This window comes from Petaurus breviceps, unplaced genomic scaffold, assembly GCF_028583685.1.
Source record: "Petaurus breviceps papuanus isolate PSGF00001 unplaced genomic scaffold, PetGlider_PUasm1.0 90865, whole genome shotgun sequence".
Taxonomy (NCBI): domain Eukaryota; kingdom Metazoa; phylum Chordata; class Mammalia; order Diprotodontia; family Petauridae; genus Petaurus; species Petaurus breviceps.
Genome location: NW_027187367.1, coordinates 386,293 through 410,322, shown reverse-complemented (window position 1 = coordinate 410,322; position 24,030 = coordinate 386,293). Strand labels below are relative to the sequence as shown.

The 24,030-nt window shown below is 37.7% G+C and overlaps 1 protein-coding gene across 2 annotated transcripts in view; it reads right to left on the bottom strand.

The window, feature by feature from the left end:
- The window catches only part of STX8 (syntaxin 8), a 279,491-nt gene that overhangs the window by 236,531 nt on the left and 18,930 nt on the right, over window positions 1-24,030 (bottom strand). For both annotated transcript variants that reach the window (XM_069073085.1, XM_069073086.1), the window contains exon 4: window positions 12,026-12,136. In XM_069073085.1, coding sequence (XP_068929186.1) covers window positions 12,026-12,136 — 111 coding nt within the window. The remainder of the gene's footprint in view (window positions 1-12,025; window positions 12,137-24,030) is intronic.

Genomic DNA, 24,030 nt, shown 5'->3' with positions numbered 1-24,030 from the left:
GAATACTATGTTTCAGGATGGGACACAATGCTAAGTATACTATGCAACATTAAAAGCAAAAAAAAAAAATAGTAAAAGAAACAAGGAAAAAAAAAGTTAAAGTACCAAGGAGCCACAGTGAGGATAAAATAAGATCTAGGAACCACCACTAAAAAAAGAGAAGAGCATGGAATAAATTCCTTTTTCAAAAAAGCTAAAGATCAAAGCTAACAATCAATAATTACCCAGCAAAATTTTGTTAAGCCTAGATAGGAAAAACAGACTTTAAGAATGGAGTTCAGGGGCAGGCAGGTGGCTCAGCGAGTAAGAGCACCAGCTCCAGTGTCAGGATGACCTGGGGATCAAATCTGGGCTCAGATACTTAGCACCACACCCAGAAATAACTGGCCATGTGACCTTGAGCAAGTTACTTAACCCCAATTGCTTAAAAAAAAATGGAGTTCAAAACATTCTTGATTAAAAGACAAAATAAGCAGATATTTCAAAATGCAGGAGACTCAACAGAAATTTTAAAAAGTAAATACATTTGAGCATGATGAAGTATTTAGATTCTAATAAGAGAGAATAAACAAGCGTGCCATCAGAACCCTAACGTCTTCATGCTCAGAGGGAGCAAATAAGACAGAAGGCCTGAAAGTGGTTTTTAAAGAAGGAGAAAGAGGTAGGAACTTACTACCTCACATGATGCATGAGGAGAAAGGAATGGAGGAAGAAATCTACAAATGAAACTGAATGTCACCTGAACTAGACAAAAAGAGATGTAATACACACACACACACACACACACACACACACACATCCCACTCTCTAGTGATTGCCTTCCTATCTGATCACTCTTTCTTAGTCTTTTTTTCTGTATATTCATTCAGGTCATGCCAGCTAACAGTATTCTCAAACACACTATCTTGGACCCATTTCTCTTCTCCCTTCATATCATTTCCTCTGGTAATCTCAATAGCTCCTCTGCATTCAATTAGGCTCTCTACACAGATGATTTCTTAGATCTCTTTATCTAGACCTAATGCTACTGCTAAAATCACATCATCACACTTCACTACTTGTCTCTTAGATATCAAAGTGAATGTCCCATAGACATCTGAAACACATGTCCAAAAGACAACTCATTATCTTTCCCCCAAAAGAACTTATCCTCCTCTTCCATCTTGAAAACTTCACTTCAAGGGCACCACTATCTTCCCAGTGACCCAGTCTCCAATCATGGTGTCACTCTTAGCTCCTCACTCAAACACCCTACACAGGCAATCAGTTGCTTAAGTCGTATCACTTCTACTGACACAACCTGATTCTGTCACCCTCTAACAGTGACATATAAACTCCAATAGCCTTCTTATTACCTCTAAAATCAAAGATAAAATCATCTGCTTGGCACTTAAATCTATTCACAATCTGATTCCTTCCTGCCTTTATATTCTTACCCTTTGCTCCCCTGCCACAAATTCTGAAAACCAATAACATTGGCCTTCTTAATGCTCCTTGAACACAAGACTTCTGTCTGCCAACTCCATGCCATTTCACCAGCTGTGTCTTTTATGCTTAGAATGTTCTCCCTCTTTACCTCCACCTCCTGGGTTCCCTGGATTCCATCAAGAATTAGGCAAATTAGATATATATGCAGGAAGCCTTTCCTGGTCCTCTCTCTACTCACTCACTTTCATTATCTTCCCTCCAAGATAATTATCCATCTACTCTGTATCTGTCTTGCATGTATGTAATTATTTTCATACTGTCTCTTCTATTACAATGTGAGCTCTCTGATGACAAGGACACTCTTTTTACATTTTTTTGTATCCCTGGTGCTTCTTAGCAAAGTACATGGCACACTGTTAGCATTCCATAAATTCTCATTAACTGAATGACACACACACAGAGAGTCTAATATAGAAACCTGTCAAACGCAGCAGAGAATATGGCGAAAAGCCTATTCTGAACCATCCTAGATCTCTGACAATAAATAAAAACTATATGATAATATTTGTCCTCAAGGACACACTGAGAGCATGTAAATTTTTACTCTCTGGCCATCAAACCTCAGTGACTCCATTTACACACCACACTGGCCATTCACCATCAATTTTGTTGTTTTTTTTTTTATTAAATTTTATGTTTATTTTTAGTTTACATCACTCATTTCCACAAGATTTTGAGCTACAAATTTTCTCCCCGTCTTTCCCCTACTCACCATCCCAAAACAGCGATCCCACTGTTCTCTCTCATATATCCTCCCCAATCCCCCCTCCAACTTTCCAGTAGGGCAAGATGGATCTCTATACCCCAGTGCCTGAATTTTATTTCCTAGTTGCATGTAAAAAATAATAATAATACTATACATTTTTTTAAATATTTGATTTTAAAACTTTGGATTCCAGATTCTTTCCCTTCTTCCCTCATCACCCACTCTTATTGGAAAGATGAGCAATTTAATATAGGTTGTATATGTGTAGTTACGCAAAACATTTCAATAGTGGATGCATTGTGAAAGACTGACTGTATTTCCCTCCCTCCTATCCCCCCCCACTTATTCTATTCTCTACTTTGACCTTGTCCCTTTTCATAAGTGTGTGCTTCTAACTACCCTCCCCCACAACCTGCCCTACACTCCATCATCCCCCCTCTCATCCCCTTCCCCTCTACTCTCCTGTAGGGCAAGATACCCAATTTAGTGTGTATGTCATTCCCTCCCTAAGCCAAATTCAATGAGAGTAAGGTTGACCCAATCCCTTTTGCCTTCCTGTTCTTCCCCTCCATTGTAACAGTTATCCCTTGCCTCTTCTATATGAGATAATTTACCCCATTCTGTCTCTTCCCATCTCCTCTCATTATATTCCTCTCTCAGCACTCAATTTCACCTTTTAAGCATCATACCTTCCTATTCAATTGGTCCTGTGCCCTCTATGTATACCTGTACACATACATACACACACTCACATATGTATTCATATGCCCTTATACTCTCCTATATAGACATATATGTATGTATACATAAATATATATGTATGTGTGTATGTGTGTGGATAGATAGATAGATAGATAGATAGATAGATAGATAGATAGATAGATACACATTTATATTCCCTTCAACTATTCTCATGCTGAGAAAAGTTTCGTAAGTTACAATTATCATTTTTCCATGTAGGAATGTAAATAGTTCAACGTTGGTAAGTTCCTTATGATTCCCTATTTACCTTCTCATGCTTCTCTTGCTTCTTGTATCTGAATGTCAAATTTTCTATTTAATTCTGGCTTTTTTATCAAGAATGATTGAAAGTCCTCTATTTCATTGAAAAACTATATTTTCCCGTGAAACACGATAGCTTTGCTGGGTAGGTGATTCTTGGTTTTAATCCCAGATCCTCTGACCTCTGGGATATCATATTCCAAGCCATTCGATCCTTCAATGTAGAAGCTGCCAGATCCTGTGTTATCCTGATTGTGTTTCCAGAATATTCAAATTGTTTCTTCTTGGCTGCTTGTAATATTTTCTCCTTTATCTGGGAACTCTGGAACCTGGTTATAATATTCCTTGGAGTTTCCTTTTCGGGATCTTTTTCAAGAGGTGATTGGTGGATTCTTTCAACCTCTATTTTGTCCTCTGGTTCTAAAACATCAGGGCAATTTTCCTTGAGAGTTTCTTGAAGGATGATTTCTAGGTTCTTTTTGTGATCATGGCTTTCAGGTAGTCCAATAATTTTTAATATATCTCTCCTGGATCTATTGTCCAGGTCAATGGTTTTTCCAATGAGATATTTCACATTGCCTCCTATTTTTTCATTTGTTGTATCTGTTTAATAGTATCTTGATTTCTCATAAAGTCACTAGCTTCCATTTGCTCCATCTAATTCTGAAGGAATTATTCTCTTCAGTCAGCTTTTAGGATTCTTTTTCCACCAGGCAAGTTCGGCTTTTTAAGGCATTCTCCTCATTGGCTTTTTGAGCCTCTTTTGCCATTTGAGTTAGTCTATTTTTTGAGGTGTTATTTTCTTCAGTCAGGCTGATTTTCTTGCATCATTCTCATTTCTCTTCCCAATTTTCCCTCCACTTCTCCTATTTGGCTTTCAAAATCCTTCTTAAGCTCCTCTCTGACCTCTAACCAATTCATATTTTTCTTGGAAGCTTTTGGTGCAGGAGTTCTGACTTCCTTGTCTTCCTGCCATTCCATGCTTTGATTTTTTTGTCCCCAAAATAGGAGTCTGAAGTCGGATTGCTGTGCTTGCTTTGCTTCCTTTGCTTACTCATGTTGCCACTCAATTACTTGACTTTTGAGCTTTTTGCCACAGTAGAACTCTGCTTCCAGAGAGAAGAACTTTGTCCCAAATTGCTGGGGTTTTCACAGCTGCTGGAGCTATTAGTTGGCTGCCCTCTCTGAACCCTCCACAGGCTCTGGCTCACTGGTCACACACCCCAGGACCTCCACCCTAGACAGCAATCCAGATCCAACCAGGTTAAAGCAAGAGCTATTACCCCTCAGAATGGTTGCTTGTTCCCCCTACTATCTGCAGGCCAGGAGCTCTGAAGCAGCCATGCCGCCATGGCTGCCATGCCTCGGCCACTTCTCCCTCCCAGGGCAGAGGCCAGACCGCACTCCCAGGCCCCTGTTCCCACAAAGTCTACACTAACTACTCACTTTTCCTTTGGCATTTATGGGTTGATAATTCCAGAAACAGCCACTGCTTCTGGTGATCTACTTTCCCAATGTCCCTCTAGCTGGTCAGGCTGCCCTGAGGCTTAAACTGTGGACTCAGGTGGGGCTGGGCTGTGCTCCCACTGGGCTGCGCTGGACCCTTCCTGCCAGCCTGCCAGACTGTCTTCAGAGGGAGGTTTGTTTCTCTCTGTCACTTTGTGGGTTCTGTAGCCCTAAAGTTTCTTTGGAGTCATTTTTTATAGGTATCTGAGGTAGTTGTGGGAGGAGAAGAGGGAGTTTTCCTGCTTCTATGCCGCCATCTTGGCTCTGCCCCCCCATCAATTTTGTTTGTCTTTTCAAAGAACTACCTTTTAGTTTTATTTATCATTTCTATAGGTTGTTTCCAGTTTTATCTATTTCTTTTCTAATTTTTTATATCTCTTCATTTAGCTTATTTTTGTGGTTATTCAGGCATTTCCAACTCTTCATGACCCTTTATAGGGTTGGGGTGTTTTGTTTTTTTTTTGGCAAAGATACTGCAGTGGTTTGCCATTTCCTTCTCCAGTAAAGACAAACAGAGGTTAAGTGACTTGCTCAGGGTTACAAAGTTAATGAGCTTCTGAGGCTGGATTTGAACTCACATCTTCCTGACTCTAGGTTCAGCATTCTATCCACTGAGTCATCTGTCTCATAACTTATTTTAGCCTTGTTTATTTGTTGGTTTTCTAGTTTTTAAACAGTATATGCAGTTCATTAATTCCGTTTTTCTATTATATTAATGTCTTTAAGAATATATATGTATATTATAAATGTAAAGATACATATAAAACAGACAGATTCCTCCATAGATGTTGCTGATCCTATCAATCATTCCCTACTACCCAGACAATTTTCTGGCTTCTTCCCTTCTGCTCCTAAAAATGCTTATTTTTCCCTAGCCCCACTTAAACAAGCAAACAGGGAAAATGAAAGGAGGTGGGGAGGAGGAAGGAAAGCTGTTATATGGTTACAATCCTAAACCATATCTGGGTTGTATCATAAAGGAGTTTTTATTCAGGAAATAGTCAGTTTGAAATTTTCAATATATAGTTGCTGATTCAGGACTAGAGTTCATAAAAGAGACTGAGGATATGAGGATAGACATGGATCTGCGAATTGTCTACATGACAGTTATACTCATGAATGCTGATGAAGTCACCAACTTAGAGAATCTATCCAGAAACACTTAGTCTGGGGGCCACCCACAAGTTAGAGAACATATTATGGATAATAAATCATCAAAGAAGATGGGGAAGATATAGTCCAAAAAGTTGGAGGGAAGACATAAAGGTTTTGAGACAGATAAGACAGTTTAAGGTAGCTGCCATGAGGATTATGATGAGTTCATTAAGGATGTTGTACAATGATAAAGAGCCAATTAAACTCTGAAACCATGATATAATGCCCAAAATTCATTTCAACAAACATATACTGGGTGCCTGATATGTACAAGGTGCCAGGCTCTAGGAATATGAAAGTGAACACAAATGAGTATGATGATAAGAAGTACTAAACTTTCCCAAAAATCTATACACTGCTTGGGTTCTAGCTGGTCTAATTCCCACAGGTATGCCTAAATGTAGTGAGACAAGACAAGAGTTGGCCTGTTTATGCAAAAACATTAGATCTCCCACACATAATCAGCTACAGATCCAGGTATTAGGGAGAGAAAGCAGAGGCTTGAGCATCCTTGATCATGGAGGGCAATTATCTTGAGAGAATGAGTTAAGAATATAGCAAAGTGCCTCCCATAAGTGCTCTTTAGGTCCACCCACACACCATGATGTATCAAAGTTTCCCCACACCCTGGTAATGTGCATGGTTTGGTAGTCACCTAGAATATCAGATTAGATGTTCTGGATACTCCAGCAGTGGAAGGGAAGCCACAATTGCTCTCATAATGTGGGCAAGGCAGGGGTTTGACAAGTTCACCCAGGTATGATCCAAGAGGAAGCTGTAAACAGAACACGAAGTTGTTCCCTTTTCCCATAAGATTCTTCAACTATTATACCTAGGAGTGAGCATATCCTACATTGAACCATGACTAGAAACAGAAAGCAATAATTCCTTTCACAGAGAAATGTAAAAGTATTTTTCCACCTGAATACCAACATTATTGATCTACTTTATAGTATCTCAGGCAGGGATTGTATGAACTTTTTTAGTCCCAGCATTTAAGAAAGTACATACACATATTAACTTAAATTTTTTTTCCTCATTCACCCATCTATTTATTCATTCACCTCATGAAATAGGAATTCTGTGATTTGTAAACTGGCCTTAACTTTGGGCTGGATTTCCTCCTGTCTCTGAGGATAGAAATGAGAAGGAAAAGACATTTGTTTTAACAACTCAGAATGTTTAAAAAAAAAGTCCCTTCAAGGTGGCCTAGAGAATGCATCTCCTCTTCCTGAATAACATCACCCTCTGCCGGCAGAGTGGGATAGTTCCTCAAGCCATCGAAAGAATCTGAAAATTATGACCAAAAAGTAAAGATAGCAATGACTAGACAATAACTTTTAATTCTTGTTCCTGGGAGTGTCCAAACATTCACCCTATCCCCCAATTGTAAACAATGACTTGATGCTTGTAGTACATTTTCTGTGCCTTCATTTTATAAGCTAAGAGTCTTTATGAAAGTATGGTTTGTGGTAGATGATGAGGCTGGATAGGTAGTTTATTTTTAAAGCTATGCAGTGAACTTGGAAAGAGTCTTAGTGGCCACAGCTATGTAATACCATAAGTTAAGGGGTAGAAAAATGCAGTGCCCAGTTAGATTAGCACCTTCATATGAAGGAGAAAGAGCAGGCAAATAAATAGTTATTGAAGAATATCTATGACCACAGACCCTGAATCAAAAGGATCTCCACCAACCCTGTAATTAAGCTGACCAATTTATGATCAGTGTTCAAAGGCAGCAGACATTTTCTCAAATCTGAATGGGGCTCTCTTGGTCTACCTCAATATAAAATTACATAATCCCCCAACACCCTTGGGCTAGAAAGAACTAATTAATTTCCTGTGATTCACCTCCCCCCAGCAAGAGTGTGACTTTACTTCCCTGAACCAGACAAAAGAAGAGTTCTGGGATGGCAATGAAATGGAGATCATACAAGGTCATTTACACATTTTATCAATAAACCCCATAGTTAAAAAAACTTAGTGTAAGATTTAGTTCATGATCCTTGAATTCCCCAAACCTCACTATTCTGACTAAAGTAAAATCTCAATCTCCTGATTCCCAAACTAGGTTCTTTTGATTAAATTGGATAACTAGAATACTTTCTCAAAGTGAAATAATCTTCCTCTAAAACTGATCATTTTCCTTAACACAAAACACAGCAACTCAAACCAAGATAGTTTCTATTCCAAAAGAAAATTTTCTAGGCAATTATGAGATTTCTTCTGCACTTTATCACTAAATGAGAAAATAAAAAAATCTAAAAAAGCATATAAGATCCATAGATTATCTCCAAATTTTCAAAAATTAAACTAACATGGATGAAACATATGAAAAATATAAAAATGCTTAGCAAAATGTCAGCAACATAGTAAACACTTATGCTTATTGAGAATGGCTGCAATAAAATAACTGATAGAATGTTAAGGTTAAAATTAAGCCTGCAGATAGTACTAAAATATGCAAAACAGGGTACTTTTTGTTTCCCAGTGATTTCTCTGACTCATTTAAGCTACTAGAAGATAAAATTACCAATTCTGGGGATATAAATCATAAAGGTAGACATCTAAAGAGAAGAAAATATTTAAATCTATTAAAGAAAACCAAATCATAGGCAATACTTTCTATGTTCTAACAGCCTAAATCTAAACCATCTTCATCCATTTTTCATATAGAACTTAAGGTCACAGTGAAATAAGTAATCTTTCAGGCAGCTGACCATTAATAAGTAAAAGGAAGAGAATATGAAAGAGTTAACTCATGTATATGAAGATCTCATGCTACTGATCCATGCAAATGGATGATTCCTCCACAGTTGTTAAGAACACTAAACTGTAGACTCACCACCTCTGTAAGAAGCCTTTTCTAGTTCCACTTCATGTCTGTGCTTTCTCTATGAAATTATCTCCAAATTATCCTGTGTATATTTTGTCTGTATACAGTTGGTTTTGTTGTTTGCCTATCATACCCCAACTACACTGTGAGTGCTTTGAGAGCAGAGACCATTTTTTGTCTTTATTTTTATTTCTAGGGCTTGGTACAGTGTCTGGCATTGAATAAACACTTAATCGATATTTGCTGAATTATTGACGACTCTTTCCCAGTCTTTCCCATTGTGACCAACAATTAGTATCTGTGAATCATCTGCACACAGTTATGAGTACAGCTTGTACAATGGAATGCAATTGTCCCTTACAAAAAGGAAGTAATCATGCTGTAAACACACCAAAAGTAAAGGAGGGAACTGGCTAAAGATAGAAAAGAATTCAGACAAGTTGTGGTTTAGGTTCAACTTACTTTATTAACTACAAATAATTTAATATCATTTTTTTTCTTCATATCATATCAATATTTTTTCCCACAAAGGCAGTAGAGATTCAAAAGACAAAATTCTTGCTAACACTTTCCTTTTCAAATATATCTATCATTTTCACTGAATTACATACAGTTCAACACCTTCATTTTAAAGAAAAAGACAAAAAAAACCTCTAACCACTATTATTTTACACCTTTATCTCTTCTCTCACAATTATGTTTCATTGTTTCTTTTGATCACAGTAGTCAAGCATAGCGTCATATCATATTGACTTTTTTTTCTATTCCAATTTCCTCTAATTACTCCATGCTATCCCCATATGCCTGGAAAAAGTCACTACTGTCCATCTGTCATTTCTACTTCTCCATTCTTCAAATTTCTCCCATCAAGAGTCACATCTTCTAGAAAGCCTATTCCGAACCAGCCTATACCTCTGGCAATGAACAAAAACTAAATACTACTTGGCCTTAAGGTTACATTGTGAGCATGCAAATTTTTATTCTCTGTCCATCAAACCTCAGTGACTCCATTTCCATTCCATATTTGCCATGCACTAAAAAAGATAACCCGATCTCATCAACAGTTGGTGTCATGCAAAGGAAATCTAAGGGGCTTCCAAGTGAATGTGATTTTAGGATTTCTGGCATATGCAGAACTATCTCTTCTGGTGTCTTCCTTTACAATCAGATAGTACTTCTGATTTAAAGCTTTAGGCTTCCAGGAGTCACATATTAAATATAAATGATCCTGGGAAGATACGAAATCATTCTCAGTGTAACATTTTAGTCCAGATTAAATTATGAAACTACTTCTCAACATGGTATTTTGTTGTTTAGCTGTTTGAGTGGTATCTGACTCTGTGACCCCATTTGGGTTTTCTTGGAAAAGATATTACAGGGGGCAGCTAGGTAGCACAGCGAAAAGAGCACTGGACCTGGACCTGAGTTCAAATCTGGCCTCAGACACTTAACACAAAAACTAGCTGTGTGACCTTGGGCAAGTCACTTAACCCCAATTGCCCTCCCAAAAAAAGAAAAAAAAAAAAGAAAAGATATTAGAGTGGTTTGTCATTTCCTTCTCCAGTTCATTTTACAGATGAGGAAAATGGGGCAAACAGGGTTAAGTGACTTGCCCATGGTCATACAGCTAGTGGCTGAGGTTAGATCTCAACTCAGGTCTTCCTGACTCCAGGCTCAGCACTCTATCCACTGCACCACCTAGAAGCCCAACATGATATTTAGGAGAGAGCAAGACACTGGAAAAAAAAATGAGATACAAGACAAAAGAAAGTAAAAAAAATATGTAGAAAACACAGAATATTGCACACAGCATCAAAGAGGGAAAAACAAAAATACTCACTGATTTGGGGAGGAAGAGGAATGGATGCACACAGTGGGAATTAAGAGAAAGCAAAAGAAGGGAGAGTAGAAGAACAACAAACTGAAAGGATCTCACAATTTTACCTATAATAGAACTTGTAAGGTGTTACTTTGACAACTACCTACCTACTAGCACTTCTCCAACATCCTTAGAATCACAGAATATTAGAATGTAAGAGACCTCAGAGATCATCTAGTTCAACTCAGGAAACTGAAGCTCAGAGAAAACAAGTAATTTGTCCAAGGACACAAAACTAGCAGGTGGGAGCCTGGGACTCTAACCAGGTCATCTGATTCTAAGTCCAATACTTTTCCCACTATATTCCACTAATTCTCCTTAATGAAGCTTTCTCTACCTCACAATGACTCTCTTCAACCCAACTTCTTCCCTCAGTCTAATAACCCTTTCAATAGGGCACTGAACTCTTTCTATTCATTCTGATCATGGGTAACTTTTTTAACACTAGCTTTTAACACCTAGGAATATCTCACTCCTCAATCCTTATGCTATAACCAACCTGAATCTACTTCTACAGCAATACTACAAAGAATTGATTGAGAAAGAAAGTAAGAACTACAACTTCCAGCTGCAATCTGAAGTTGCCTGGTACACCAATGGCTTCTCCTTTGCATTTAAAACTTTACCATAGTTACTGCAAGGGCAGGTTCACTACTTTTTTCCACTTGATTCTATGGGATTCACTCTCAATAAACTAAGAATTATTCAATATTTCAACAAAATTCATATTCTCAAAACCCTTACTGACCAAGACTATCAGAAAAACTTCAGTCTCATATTTTTAAAAGGAGAAGTAAAATTATAATTAACTAGGAAAAAAAGTAAGGGCGGGCTACTTCTACACCCCCTGCTACTGGGAAGTCATTAAAATGAAATGACCTCAAATTGGAAGAGATGTTGAAGCATAGCTATCATGATCTTTCAGAAATTCATGACAATTTCAAACTATCTTCCAGGTCAATACTAAAAACTATACACTGTGATAAGGCATAGAAAGAATAACTCAATTTCTATAATATATATGTGACCCACAATATAATCTTAGTACCTCCCTGGCATTCTTCATATTTGTCAATGACAAACTCAATTTGACTGCACAGATAATGATAGCAAAGAACTGGCTACAGAAACACCAAAGAAATTGAACAGTCTAGAAGAGATAAATTTCAAGAATCCAAAAGAAATTTACTGTCTTAATTTGTACTCTACTTGGTATAATCTACCTACAATAAAGTTCAGCCAAATATATCTTAACATGTCTAGTTCACTATTTCAATTAAATAAAACAAAGAAAAATAAGAAATTAAGCAAAATTGGAAGAAAGATAATTCACCTGACTATAAATGAAGACAACTTTTTCTATCAATGAAATCAATCATTAAATCACAAACGAGTAGTTTCTAGGAATAAATTCTTACCCACCAACTCAATCTTATAAATTAAAGCACTATACCTGATCAGATCTGGTTCTGTACCATCATGTTTATAGGATGCCTGTAGCAGTCTTTCACGGGTAACAAGGTCATCCAATAAGTTCTGTCTTCGATCCCCTTCAAGCTGTGTTCTAAAGATATCTTGTTAAGGTTCAGAACATAAGAAGATTAATAACCTTATTTAAAGTTTCATTTTCTACATTGCAAAGTTAACTAAGTTCTAATTCACAATCAAACTTCCTGTAAATATATCTTACCTTTTATTATTGTTATTTTCATTATTTTATCATCAATTTTGCCTTTCAGGTAAAGAATTTACATATTAAAACATGTAAGAATACATAGGAAGCAAATAACTGCTCTTGGATCTTTAAAAGAAATCATTTTGATGCAGGTTTTTCAGCAGCAGGAAACATATGTATCTATTTTGCAACACGCCCAAAATATTTTTAAATTTTTCAAATTAAAGAAACAGGAGAGTACACCAGCCCTGGAGTCAAGAGGACCTGGGTTCAGATCCAGCATCAGACACTTAATACACACACACAACAACTAGCCATGTGACCTTGGGCAAGTCACTTAACCCCAATTGCCCTCCAAAAAAAAGAAAAAGAAAAAAAAGAAACAGGAGAAAACTGTAGCTGTCTTGAAGAAGATAACAACTGGAAAAAGGTGATGAAAGGATATTTCTTATACAAATCACAGAACGCAGTCAAAAAATGATCTACCTATTAAATCTTAGAGGGTTTAGTTTTAACTTTTTCTTTTTTAAAGCAATTGGGGTTAAGTAACTTGCTCAAGGTTACATGGCCAGTTATTTCTGGGTGTGGTGCTAAGTGTCTGAGCCCGGATTTGATCCCCAGGTCATCCTGACACTGGGGACAGTGCTCTTACTCGCTGTGCTACCTGGCCGCCCCTGGTTTTAACTTTTTCATAACTGAGCAATATGCTTTACCAAAATGTGTTATAACACAACTTAGGTTAGAAATATGGCTGGATGATATTAAGGAAAATTACCATGAGATTTTTATATTACCTTTCTTCTGAAAGAAGACTATAAACTATTTCATTTATTCACAGAACATTATAGTATATTTGTTAGAAGCAAATAATATTCCCACTTGAGGGGATGGAAAAAATAAGGCCCAATAGTTAAACTAAAATCTACTCCAGAATTTCAGTGAAGTGACTTCTGAAAAACTGCACTATCCTTGCTAAAGCACTGTCTTCTAAAAGCACAGGTCTAACCATGACATTTCCTAGCCAAGTCTTGATGCCTGCCTTACTGCCTAGAGAATAAAACAAAAATTAAATAAGATATTAACAATTAATGACAATTTGATTCCAATCGATCTTTCCAGACTGATTTCCAATTACTCTACCTGATGTACACTAAGTATCAGTCAAACACATGTGACATTCTGCCAACACAACATCCCATCTCCTAATTCCATGACTTTTCCCAGGCTGCTCTACCCCCAATGCTTGGAATCCCTCCTCAAAGGTTACCCTCCTACAAAGAGACTTTTCTGCTGCTCTCATTTATTAATACTTTCCAACTCAAAATGACTTTTCATATATTTCACATTTACTCCTGTATTGTACAGGTTACATCTTCTCAATAGCTCCTTCAGGATACGGATAATTTCATTTTTTTCTTGGTACCCACATACTTAATAAATGCTTACTGAACTGAGCTGAACTAAACTGAATAGCCAGCAAATTCTGAAAAGAGGAGCTCTGAAATGGTATTGAGTACAGCAATGTAACCTTACCTATTCCTCCCTCCAAAATATTAAACATATCTCAGTATGTTGGTGGCATTAGAAAATCAAACCAGACAATTCCTACCTACTTTTGGTGATTCATTGTGATAAAAATACCATTCAAAGGACCCTAAAAACCAGCGTTAAAAACTACAAAGTCTTAGGGGGGAAAGTTAGTGACCTGACAGCACAGATGATACTTCCATCATAATTGCCAACTGAAAGTAAGGGACTCGTGTGAAGGAGAGGTGGAAAGAAATGAAGGGGATAAAAACAAAAGGTGAAACTTAAAACAAAAAACAGTGGATTCTGAAGAGAAAGACAAATTTGGAAGCAAACAGTTCCCTAAAAAGATATCTAAGATTTTGATTTATGGACTAAGTCAAGTCAACAACATTTACTGCACTATGTATTGGGTACACAAGAAAGGCAAAAAACAGTACCTGATATCAAGGAGTTCACAGTCTAAAAGGAAGAGACAACATGCAAACCAACTATGTATAAGCAAGATATACACAGGATGACCCAGAGATGATTGACCGAGGATAGGCACTCTCATTAAGAAGGGATCAGAAAAGTCTTCTGGCAGAAAGTAGAATTTTAGCTTGGACTTGAAAGAGGCCAGGGAAGCCAGAACGAGATGAGCAGGAAGAGGATTCCAACCAAGTAAAATGCACAGAGGCAGGAGATGGAACATTTTGTGCAAGGAATAGCAAGGAGGTCAATGTCAATACATTATACAATACAAGGAAGGGAGTAACATGTAAGCAAACTGGAAAAGTAGGATGGGACCAGGGCTTTGGATAACAAACAGAAGTTTTCATATTTGCTCCTAGAGGTGACAGAGAGGTACTGGACTTTACTGGATAGGAGGTGACATGATCAGATCTGCATTTTGGGAAGATCAATTTGACAGCTGAGGACAGACTGGAATAGGAACAAACTTATGGCAAGAAGTACAACCAGAAAGTTGTTGCAATAGTCAAGATGTGGGGTGCTGAGGGTCTGTGTTACAGTTGTGCCAGGAGAGAATGGGATGTATATGAGAAATGTTACAAAGGAAGAAATGATGGGACTTGTCAATAGATTGGATATGGGGAGGGGTTAAGAGAGTGAAGACTCAAGGGTGACACCTATGTTTTGAGACCACGTGACTTTGAGAATGGCTGTGCCCTCGATGGTAATTAAAAGATAGAAAGAAGGAATAGCTAAGTAGGAAAAATTAAATAATGAGTTCTATTTTGGACATACTGAGTTTAAGAGCTCTACAGGACCTCAAGATCTCCAACAGGCATTTGGAGATACCAGTTAGGGGAGAGGTTAGGGCTGCATAAGTAACCCACAGGAGAGGATGAGACCACCTAGTGAAACAGAACAGAGGGAGAAGAGAGTATAAGACAGAGGCATGGAGGATACAAACCTTTACAAAGCACAACGAACATGGGCCTTCTCTTCCTACTTGTCTCCTTTTTTGTATATTCATCCAGGTCTGAAACTGAGCTCATTATCTTTCACTTCATACCCTACCGCCTTCTGCAACCCACCTACCCTAGCCTGCTTACTGTTCCCTGAATAAGACACTTCATCTTCTGACTGCATTTTCAATAGCTGTGACCCATGCTTAGAATTCTGTCCCACCTCATCTCTGCTTCCTGGATTCCTTCAAATCCAAGCTAAAATCCCACCTTCTACAAGAAGTCTTTCCTAATCCTCCTTAATGCTAATGCCTGCCCTCTGTTGAACATTTCCAATGCAGCAAATATACATACACATATATACATTTACAAATACATATATACACATGCATAATGCATACATACATACATAATTTGTATATAGTTGTTTGTATGTTCTCTCCCCCATTAGACTATTAGCTCCTTGAGAGCAGAGACTCCCCTTTTTTTGCCTTTCTTTGAATGCCTAGTGCTCAGTACAGGAGATGGCACACAGTAGTCACTCAATAAATGTTTGACTCAGCAAAAGAGACTGAAAAATAATGTAAGACAGACAAGAGAACCAGGACAGAGAAGTATCGTGAAAGCCTAAAGAAAGAAAAGAAGTTGATGGACAATGTCAAAAGTTGCAATGAAGTCAAAAAGGATAAGGACTATGAAAAGGTCATAAAATCTGACAATTAAGAGATTGCTGGTGACTTTGGAGAGACCAGTTTTTATTAAATAATTGGGTCAGAAATCTGATTGCGAAGAGTTAGGAAAACAAAAGAAATGAAGTAGAAACACTTATTGTAGATGCAATTAGTTAGGAAAACAAAAGAAATAAAGTAGAAACATTTATTGTAGATAGCCTTTTAGCCCTAAAACAGAAAGAGATATGGAACAATAACCAGGAAGATGGAAGGATCAATTGAGGGGTTTTTTCAGAATGAAGGAGAGATGTGCTTGTTTATAGGTAGTAAGGAAGCTGGCAGTAGGCAGGGAGTGATTGAAGATATGTAAAAGAGTGAGGATGATAGAGGAGGCAATCTGCTGGAGAACATAGGAAGTATCAATTGTACATGTAGAGGGATTTACCTTGTCTAGGGGAAAGATACATGTGAGAGAGGAGCAAAGGTAAAAATATAGGAAGGATCAGTTTTTGAGCAGAACAGTATATTTAACAAATCAGTAAAGCATATTGGCTAAGACATCTGCATATCTAAATTAGGAGGCTTTGACATAAATAAGGAGGTATGATAGTACAATAGGAACGGTAGTACCAAATTTGCAGTCAGAAGACCAGAGTTTGAATTCTGCTTCTACCATTACCAATATCTACATCCCACTGTACCCTCCAAAAGAGCTGAGCAAACCTAGATCTTACCATGACCCACAACTGCGCTACTACCTCTAAGAACTTAATCTAAGAAATTCTCTTGTTTCTAGAAAAGGAGGATCAAGATGGCAGAGTAGAAACAGGACTTCTCTGCAGCTCCAGCTTCACATCCTCCAATACATGTAAAAAATGACTCTAAACAAATTTTAGAGCTACAAAACCCACAAAATGACAGAGAGAAACAAATCTCCCACTGAAGGCAGGCTGGAAGGCTGGCAGGAAGGGTCTATCACACTGAGCCCAGCTCCGCATGAACGGTTTTGGCCCCAGGGCAGCCCCAACCAGCAGTGGCCTGAGAAGACTTCAGGAGAGTGAAGCTCGAGCAGTTGTGGCAGTTTCCAGACTTCTCAACCCATAAACGCCAAAGACAAAGTAAAAGGTCAGTGTGGAACTCTGTTAGAACAGGGGTGGATGGAAAAGCACAGTCCAGCCCCTGCCCCCAGGAAGACAAGTGGCAGAGGAGTGGCAGCGGTGCTGCATGGCTGCCTCAGGAGCTCCTGACCTGCAGATTGCAGGGGGACCAAGCAACCATTCAAAGGTTAATTGCTCTTGCTTTGACTTGCTTGGATCTGGATCCTTGTCTTGGGTGGAGGTCCTGGGGTGTGTGGCCAGGTGCCAGAGCCTGTGGGGACTGCAGAGAGAGAGCCCTCCTAATTGCTTTGGCAGCTGCGAAAACCCCAGAGATATGGGACAAAGCTCCATCCATTCTGAAAGCAGAGTTCTACCGAGGCAAAGAGTTCAAACCTCAAGTTATGACTTGCAACATGAGCAAGCAGAGGAAACACAACCCTACCATACATTCCTTTTTGGGGGACAAAAAGAATCAAAGCATGGGGGCGGCCAGGTAGCACAGCAAGTAAGAGCACCGGCTCCAGTGTTGAGAAGACCTGGAGATCGAATCCCGGGCTCAGACACTCAGCACCACACCCAGAAATAACTGGCCGTGTAACCTTGAGCAAGTTACTTAACCCCGATTGCTTAAAAAAAAAAAAAAGAATCAAAGCATGGAACAGGAGGAAGACAACGAAGTCAGAACTCCTGCATCAGAAAAATATGAACTGGTTATAGGCAATGGAGAAACTCAAGAAGGATTTTGAAAACCAAGTAGGAGAAGTGGAGGAAAAATTGGGAAGAGAAATGACAATGATGCAAGAAAATCAAGAGAAGCAAGTCAGCCTAACTGAAGAAAATAACAGCTTAAAGACCAGACTAACTCAAATGGCAAAAGAGGCCCAAAAAGCCAATGAGGAGAAGAATGCCTTAAAAAGCTGAACTGGCCAGAAGGAAAAAGAATTTCAAAAACTCACTGAAGACAATAATTCCTTTAAAATTTGATTGGAGCAATTGGAAGCTAATGACTTTATGAGAAAACAGGATAGTATAAAACTGATCCAAACAAATGAAAGAATAGAAGGCAATGTGAAATATCTCACTGGAAAAACCACTGACATGGAAAATAGATCCAGGAGAGATCCTTTTAAAATTGTTGGACTACCTGAAAACCATGATCAAAAAAAGAGCCTACTTACCATCTTTCAAGAAATTATCAAGCAAAATTGCCCTGATATTCTAGAACCAGAGGGCAAAACAGGAATGGGAAGAATTCACCGATTGCCTCTTGAAAAAGATCCCAGAAAGAAAACTCCTAGGAGTTTTATAGCCAAATTTTATAGCCAAATTCCAGAGTTCCCAGGCCAAGGAGAAAATAATGTAAGAAGTCAGGAAGAATCAATTTGAGTACTGTGGAAACACAATCAGAATAACACAAGACCTAGCAGCTTCTACATTAAGGGATTGAAGGACTTGGAATATGATATTCCAGAGGTCAAAGGAGCTAGGATTAAAACCAAGAATCACCTACCCAGCAAAACTGAGTATAATGCTACAGAGGAAAATATTGTCATTCAATGAAACAGAAGATTTTCAAGCATTCTTGATGAAAAAAACAGAGTGGAAAAGAAAATCTGACTTTCAAATACAAGAAGCAAGAGAAGCATGAGAAGGTAAACAGGGAAAAGAAATCATAAGGAACTTATTAAAATTGCACTATTTACATTCCTACATGGAAAAACGATAAGTCTAACTCATAAGACTTTTCTCAGTATGAGGACAGTTGAATTATATATGTAAAGGAGGGTATAGGTGCGTATACATATATATGTGAGTGTGGGGTATATGTATGTACATGTATACATAGAGGGCAGAGGGTGAGATGAATAGGAAGGGATGATATCTAAAAAATAAAAGTAAGAGGTGAGAGAGGAATATATTGGAAGGAGAAAGGGAGAGAGAAATTAGGGTAAATTATGTCATATAAAAGAGGCAAAAGAAAACTGTTACAAGGGAGGGGAAGAGCAGGAAGGTAAAAGGGAATGTGACAACCTTATTCTCATTTAATTTGGCTTAAGGAGGGAATAACATACACACTCAATTGGGTATCTTACCTACAGGAAAATAGGGAAGAAGGGGATAAGAGGGGGGATGATAGAAGGGAAGGAAGATTGGGGGAGAGGGTAGTTAGAAGCAAACACTTTTGAAAAGGGACAGGGTCAAAGGAGAAAACAGAATAAGTGAAGGGTGGGATAGGATGGAGGGAAATATAGTTAGTCTTTCACAATATATCTACTATGGAAATGGTTTGCGTAACTACACATGTACAACTTATATTGAATTGCTTTTCTTCCCAGTGGGTGGTGGGTGAGAAGGGAGAATGGAAAAAATCTGTAACTCAAAAAGTTTTAAAAACAAATGTATATAAAAAAAATTGTGTTGTTGTTTTTTATTTTACATGCAACTGGGAAATAAGACATACAGGCACTGGGGTATAGTGATCCATCTTGCCTTACTAGAAAGTTGGGGGGCGGGGGAAGTATATAAGAGAGAACAGATTGGGGGAAGAGGTATTCAGTAGGCTATTTTGGGGTGGGGGTAGGGGAAACACGGGAAGAAAAATTTGTAACTCCAAATCTTGTGGAAATGCATGTTGAAAACTAAAAATAAATACATAAATTGAAAAAAAAAGAAATTCTCTCTGATCATGAATTTCTTTCTTTGAAATATTTTTTTCTATCTTACTTCTTCTAAAGCTATTCTTCAGTATCACTATGATCTCAAATATTTCCCTCTTCCCTGTTAATCACAGTACATTAAGGTAGGGAAAGAAGAATGTATACATAAATGAACATGATATAACAATGAAGTTTACCAATAAAAATCAGATTAATTTTTACAGAAAATAAATAAAAGGAAAAGCAACCAAAAATGAATAATGGCCTTGAGCACTAAAGTTCATCAGCTAAGACTAGTGATGTTAGAGAGTGGATGAAAGGATTAAGACATCCCATGTAGGTAGGATCATGATAAGGAATGAAACTGAAAGGGCAGAGCTGTTCAACTTTTATTCTACTACTTGCTCTACCTATGACAAAGACTTTCAACTAGGAAAAATGAAACAAAAATCTTAACTAGGGAATTTAAATCCCAAGATAAATGAGATGGTTTGCGAGCATTACGTAAAAGATCTGACTTAAGTATTCCTACTAAAAATTGGTTATCTTGACATAGTATTGACTCAAAGGACTTTTTTTTTTGCCTTTTTTGGAGGAAAATTGGGGTTAAGTAACTTGCCCAAGGTTACACAGCTAGTTTTTTGGTGTGGGTGTTAAGTGTCTGAGGCCAGAACCGAACTCGGATCCTCCTGACTCTGGGGCCAGCACTTTACTCACTGCGCCATCTAGCCGCCCCAGGACTTTTAAAAAGTAAAAAATAAAAATAAAGATTTCAACAAATGAGGCAGGAGCTACAAAACTGGAGGAAAAAAAAGTGCTTCAAATTTCACAAAAAGGAAAAAGGTAGAGTCTCTTAATTATAAGCCAATGAGTTTCACTTTTATTTTTTATTCCTATTAAAATCTTAGAACACATTATTATAAAGATGTTTTAGTGGTACTTATAATGAGAAGCAGTAATCACTAAAAGCCCAGATGATTTAATCAAGAATAGCCTTCCACATACAAAAATATTTCTGCTGTTCCACTCCATTTTTATTTACTTTTATACTATTATGTATATTCTGAAGGATCTGAAGTTTCCATGTAGAGAAGCAATTATATTTGTTCTATTTGGCCCCAGAGGGCAAAGCCAGGAGCAACAGGTAGAAGACCAACTTAAATTTAATGTCAGAAAAAAACTTCCGTCAATTAGTTGTCCAAAAATGGAGCAGGTGGCCTCCAGGGGTGGTTAGATGCTCCTCATTAAATGCCTTCAGCTATTGTCAGTGAATGTTATAGGAAGGATTCCTTTCATTTATGGCTACAGAGATCTTTTCCAACTCTCATATTCAACTCATTTAGGCCTTTTCAACTTATGAGACTCTTATTCATGTCTTCCCCCAAATCCTCCACAAGCAATTCACACAATGTGCTGGCTGCCTTTAGCTTGATCTGTTAATACTCAATTAACATTAGCAAAGTATATAGAATATCCTCACTCTCACTATACAGATAGCCCACCTCATACTCTAGTCATACAACTCTCAAATTAAATCCTTTACATACACACTTCAACTCCATGATCCTTTATTGGTAATATGTTACAGACTACTCCTACCCACCAGGAACACCATTTTCCTTTGGGTGACCCTCAATTTTAAAGCTTCTAAGACTCTGTACTAGTGTATGAACCATAGCCATTCAACATCACCAGGATACCGATCTCAAAAAAGTTCTTCTTTTGTGGAAAAGATAGAAAAGATGTAGACTAGAAAACAGTACATTTAGATGAATTCCAAACTGGCTGAATAGCCAAATGCTGACGGTAGTCTTTAATCATTTTATGTCAGTTAAGAAGGTGGACTCTTGCAGAGTCACCTTGGGATCATCTAACAACAATAATAGGCACTAGCATCTATAAAGAACTTCAAAGCAAAGCACTTTATAAATATCTCCTTTTATCCTCATAACAAACTAAGAGGTAGGTACTACTATTATCACCATTTTATAGATGAGGAAATTGAGGCAGGCAGAGGTTAAGTGAATTGCCCAGGACTCCATAGGTAGTAAGTAAGCTGCATCTGAATTCAGGTCTTCCTGATCTCAGGCCCAGCTCTATCTACATTACCACCTAGCTATTCTTGGGTTTGTTTCATTTAACATTTTTATTAATGACTTAAGAGAAAACATAACAGAGTGGAAAGAGGGCAAGGCTTGGAATCAATAAGATGACTCATCATATAGTATGTCTCTTCTGACACATCCTATATGTTTGATCCTGGTTAAGTCACAAACTCTCAGTGCCACAAGCATTCTATAAGTATAAATATATCAATGTAAATTGGGAAGAAGGCACTGATCTGTATTAGTAGAGGGAGTTCCTTGTATCAATCATAGGAATGGTTTAAAAAAATTGATGACTTGGACAAAAGCATAGATGACTTACATATCAGATTTACAGACAAAACAAAGCTATGTATCTTAGACATATAGCTAAAACGAAACTAATACTTAAAACAACAAGAGGAACCAAAAAGATTTTGAAAGCCCACAACACTGGACTAACTTCATTAAGATGAAATTTACTGTAAGGTTTAAAGAATGTTAGCCATAAAATTTCAATCTAGGGTGATGCAAAAAAAAAAAAGGAATACAATAAAATAAAAAATACATGCTTATCCTTTTTCCTACTGCTTCAAAAGAATATAAAATGTGTTCTTTCTGAACATACGGAGGTATGAAAACACTGTTCTGCTGTGACACTGAACACCTTCTGATATGTTAAACACCCCCCAAAAAGTAGAGGAAATCAAACCAACTACTCTACAGTTGTCTAAGTAATACTATTGTAAGCAGTGGACTTTTTAGAGAGTTTGTATATTCTCAGAATTTTTGAGAATTTATGATTTCCTCTGGGTAATTCTAAACTACTTACCAAGAGTCATATTAACTTCTCTAAAGTACAGCTTTCAAGAAAAACACTTGCTCTCTGTCTGACTTTGATTCTTAGAACTCCTAGAATAAAAAAAAATTAGGGGAAATGCCACATTAAAATCAAAGTCTATCAAGGAAAATCAGTATAATCCTGACTAATAGGGCCTATTTAAGTGGCCTAATTAAGATTTACAATTAGTAGCAATAATGAAATTTAAAATAGTAGTTTTCTTGTCCTGCAATTTATCAAACTCTTAACAATTCCTAATTTCCTTACTAAAGGGGAAGAGTAATAATGACCTAAACAAACCAAGACTAGAGAGGACCTCTAAATAATTTAGATTTGGATGGTTTTTAAATAATTTAAGGCAAAACTATGTTCCTAATTATTCTTTAGAAGCCAACATTAAAAGATTTTAGAAATATAATTACTTTGCTTTCCTTATCTTACATCATCCAGTCATCGTGATCTATATCTTAGCACTGGACCCAGATGGCTCTGGAGGAGAAAGTGAGGTTGGTGACTTTGTGCAGCCCTCCCTCACTCACTTAAGTCCAATTCACTTGCATGTCATGGCATCACATCCCTGATATCACAGTCCTCTTCAAGAACAAAGGACAAGCAACAATAACAGCAGCAGAACAGCAGAGGCTAGAACTCCAAGAGCCTCGTCGCGGTGTTGGAAAAAAACAGTCATAACCAACACTGTAGGACTTCAAGGTCTGTATATGAAGACTTGCTCACTCAGCAAGACCTGCCTCGAAATGAGAATAATTTTCTTTCAGAGTTCATCTGTACAATGAAATAAGGTTACAAAGCTAAGGTAGATAACACAATATATGACAGAATCAGAATTCAAAAAGAATGGACTGAATCTAGTAAGAAAAAAGTTAACAGGAATAAATATACAGTCTTACAGTTAGGTTAAAATAAGACCAATTTCACAAGCAGAAGATTGGGGAGATGTTGAAAAACAGTTCATCTGAAAAATACTGGGACTTTAGTGGACTACAGGTTCAACAGGAATCAAAAAGGTAATACACAGCCAAGAAAAGTTAATATAATCTTTGGTTACATTAAGGAAAATACAGTAAAATAGAACTAGAGAGGTGAGAGTCCAAATGTAAACTGTCCTGGTCAGAATACATTTGGAATATTATGCTTCATCTAAGCCCACATTTTACTTGAGGCCATTGTTTTGCTAAAGAGTGCCCAAATGGGGTGGCTAGGTGGTGCAGTGAGTGAAGCGACAGCCCTGGAGTCAGAAGGACCTGAGCTTGGGTCCAGCCTCAGACATTTAACATCTGCTGGCTGTGTGGTCTTGGGCAAGTCACTTGACCCCAACTGCCCTGTTTTCCCCCCTCCAAAAAAAATTAAGTACCCAAAAAAGAGCAACCAAGATGGTAAAGGACCTTGAGGGCATGGCATATGAAAATCAGTTAAAGGATTGGGACTGCTTAGTCTAAAAAAGAGAAGATTTTGACAGCTACCTTCAGGTACCTA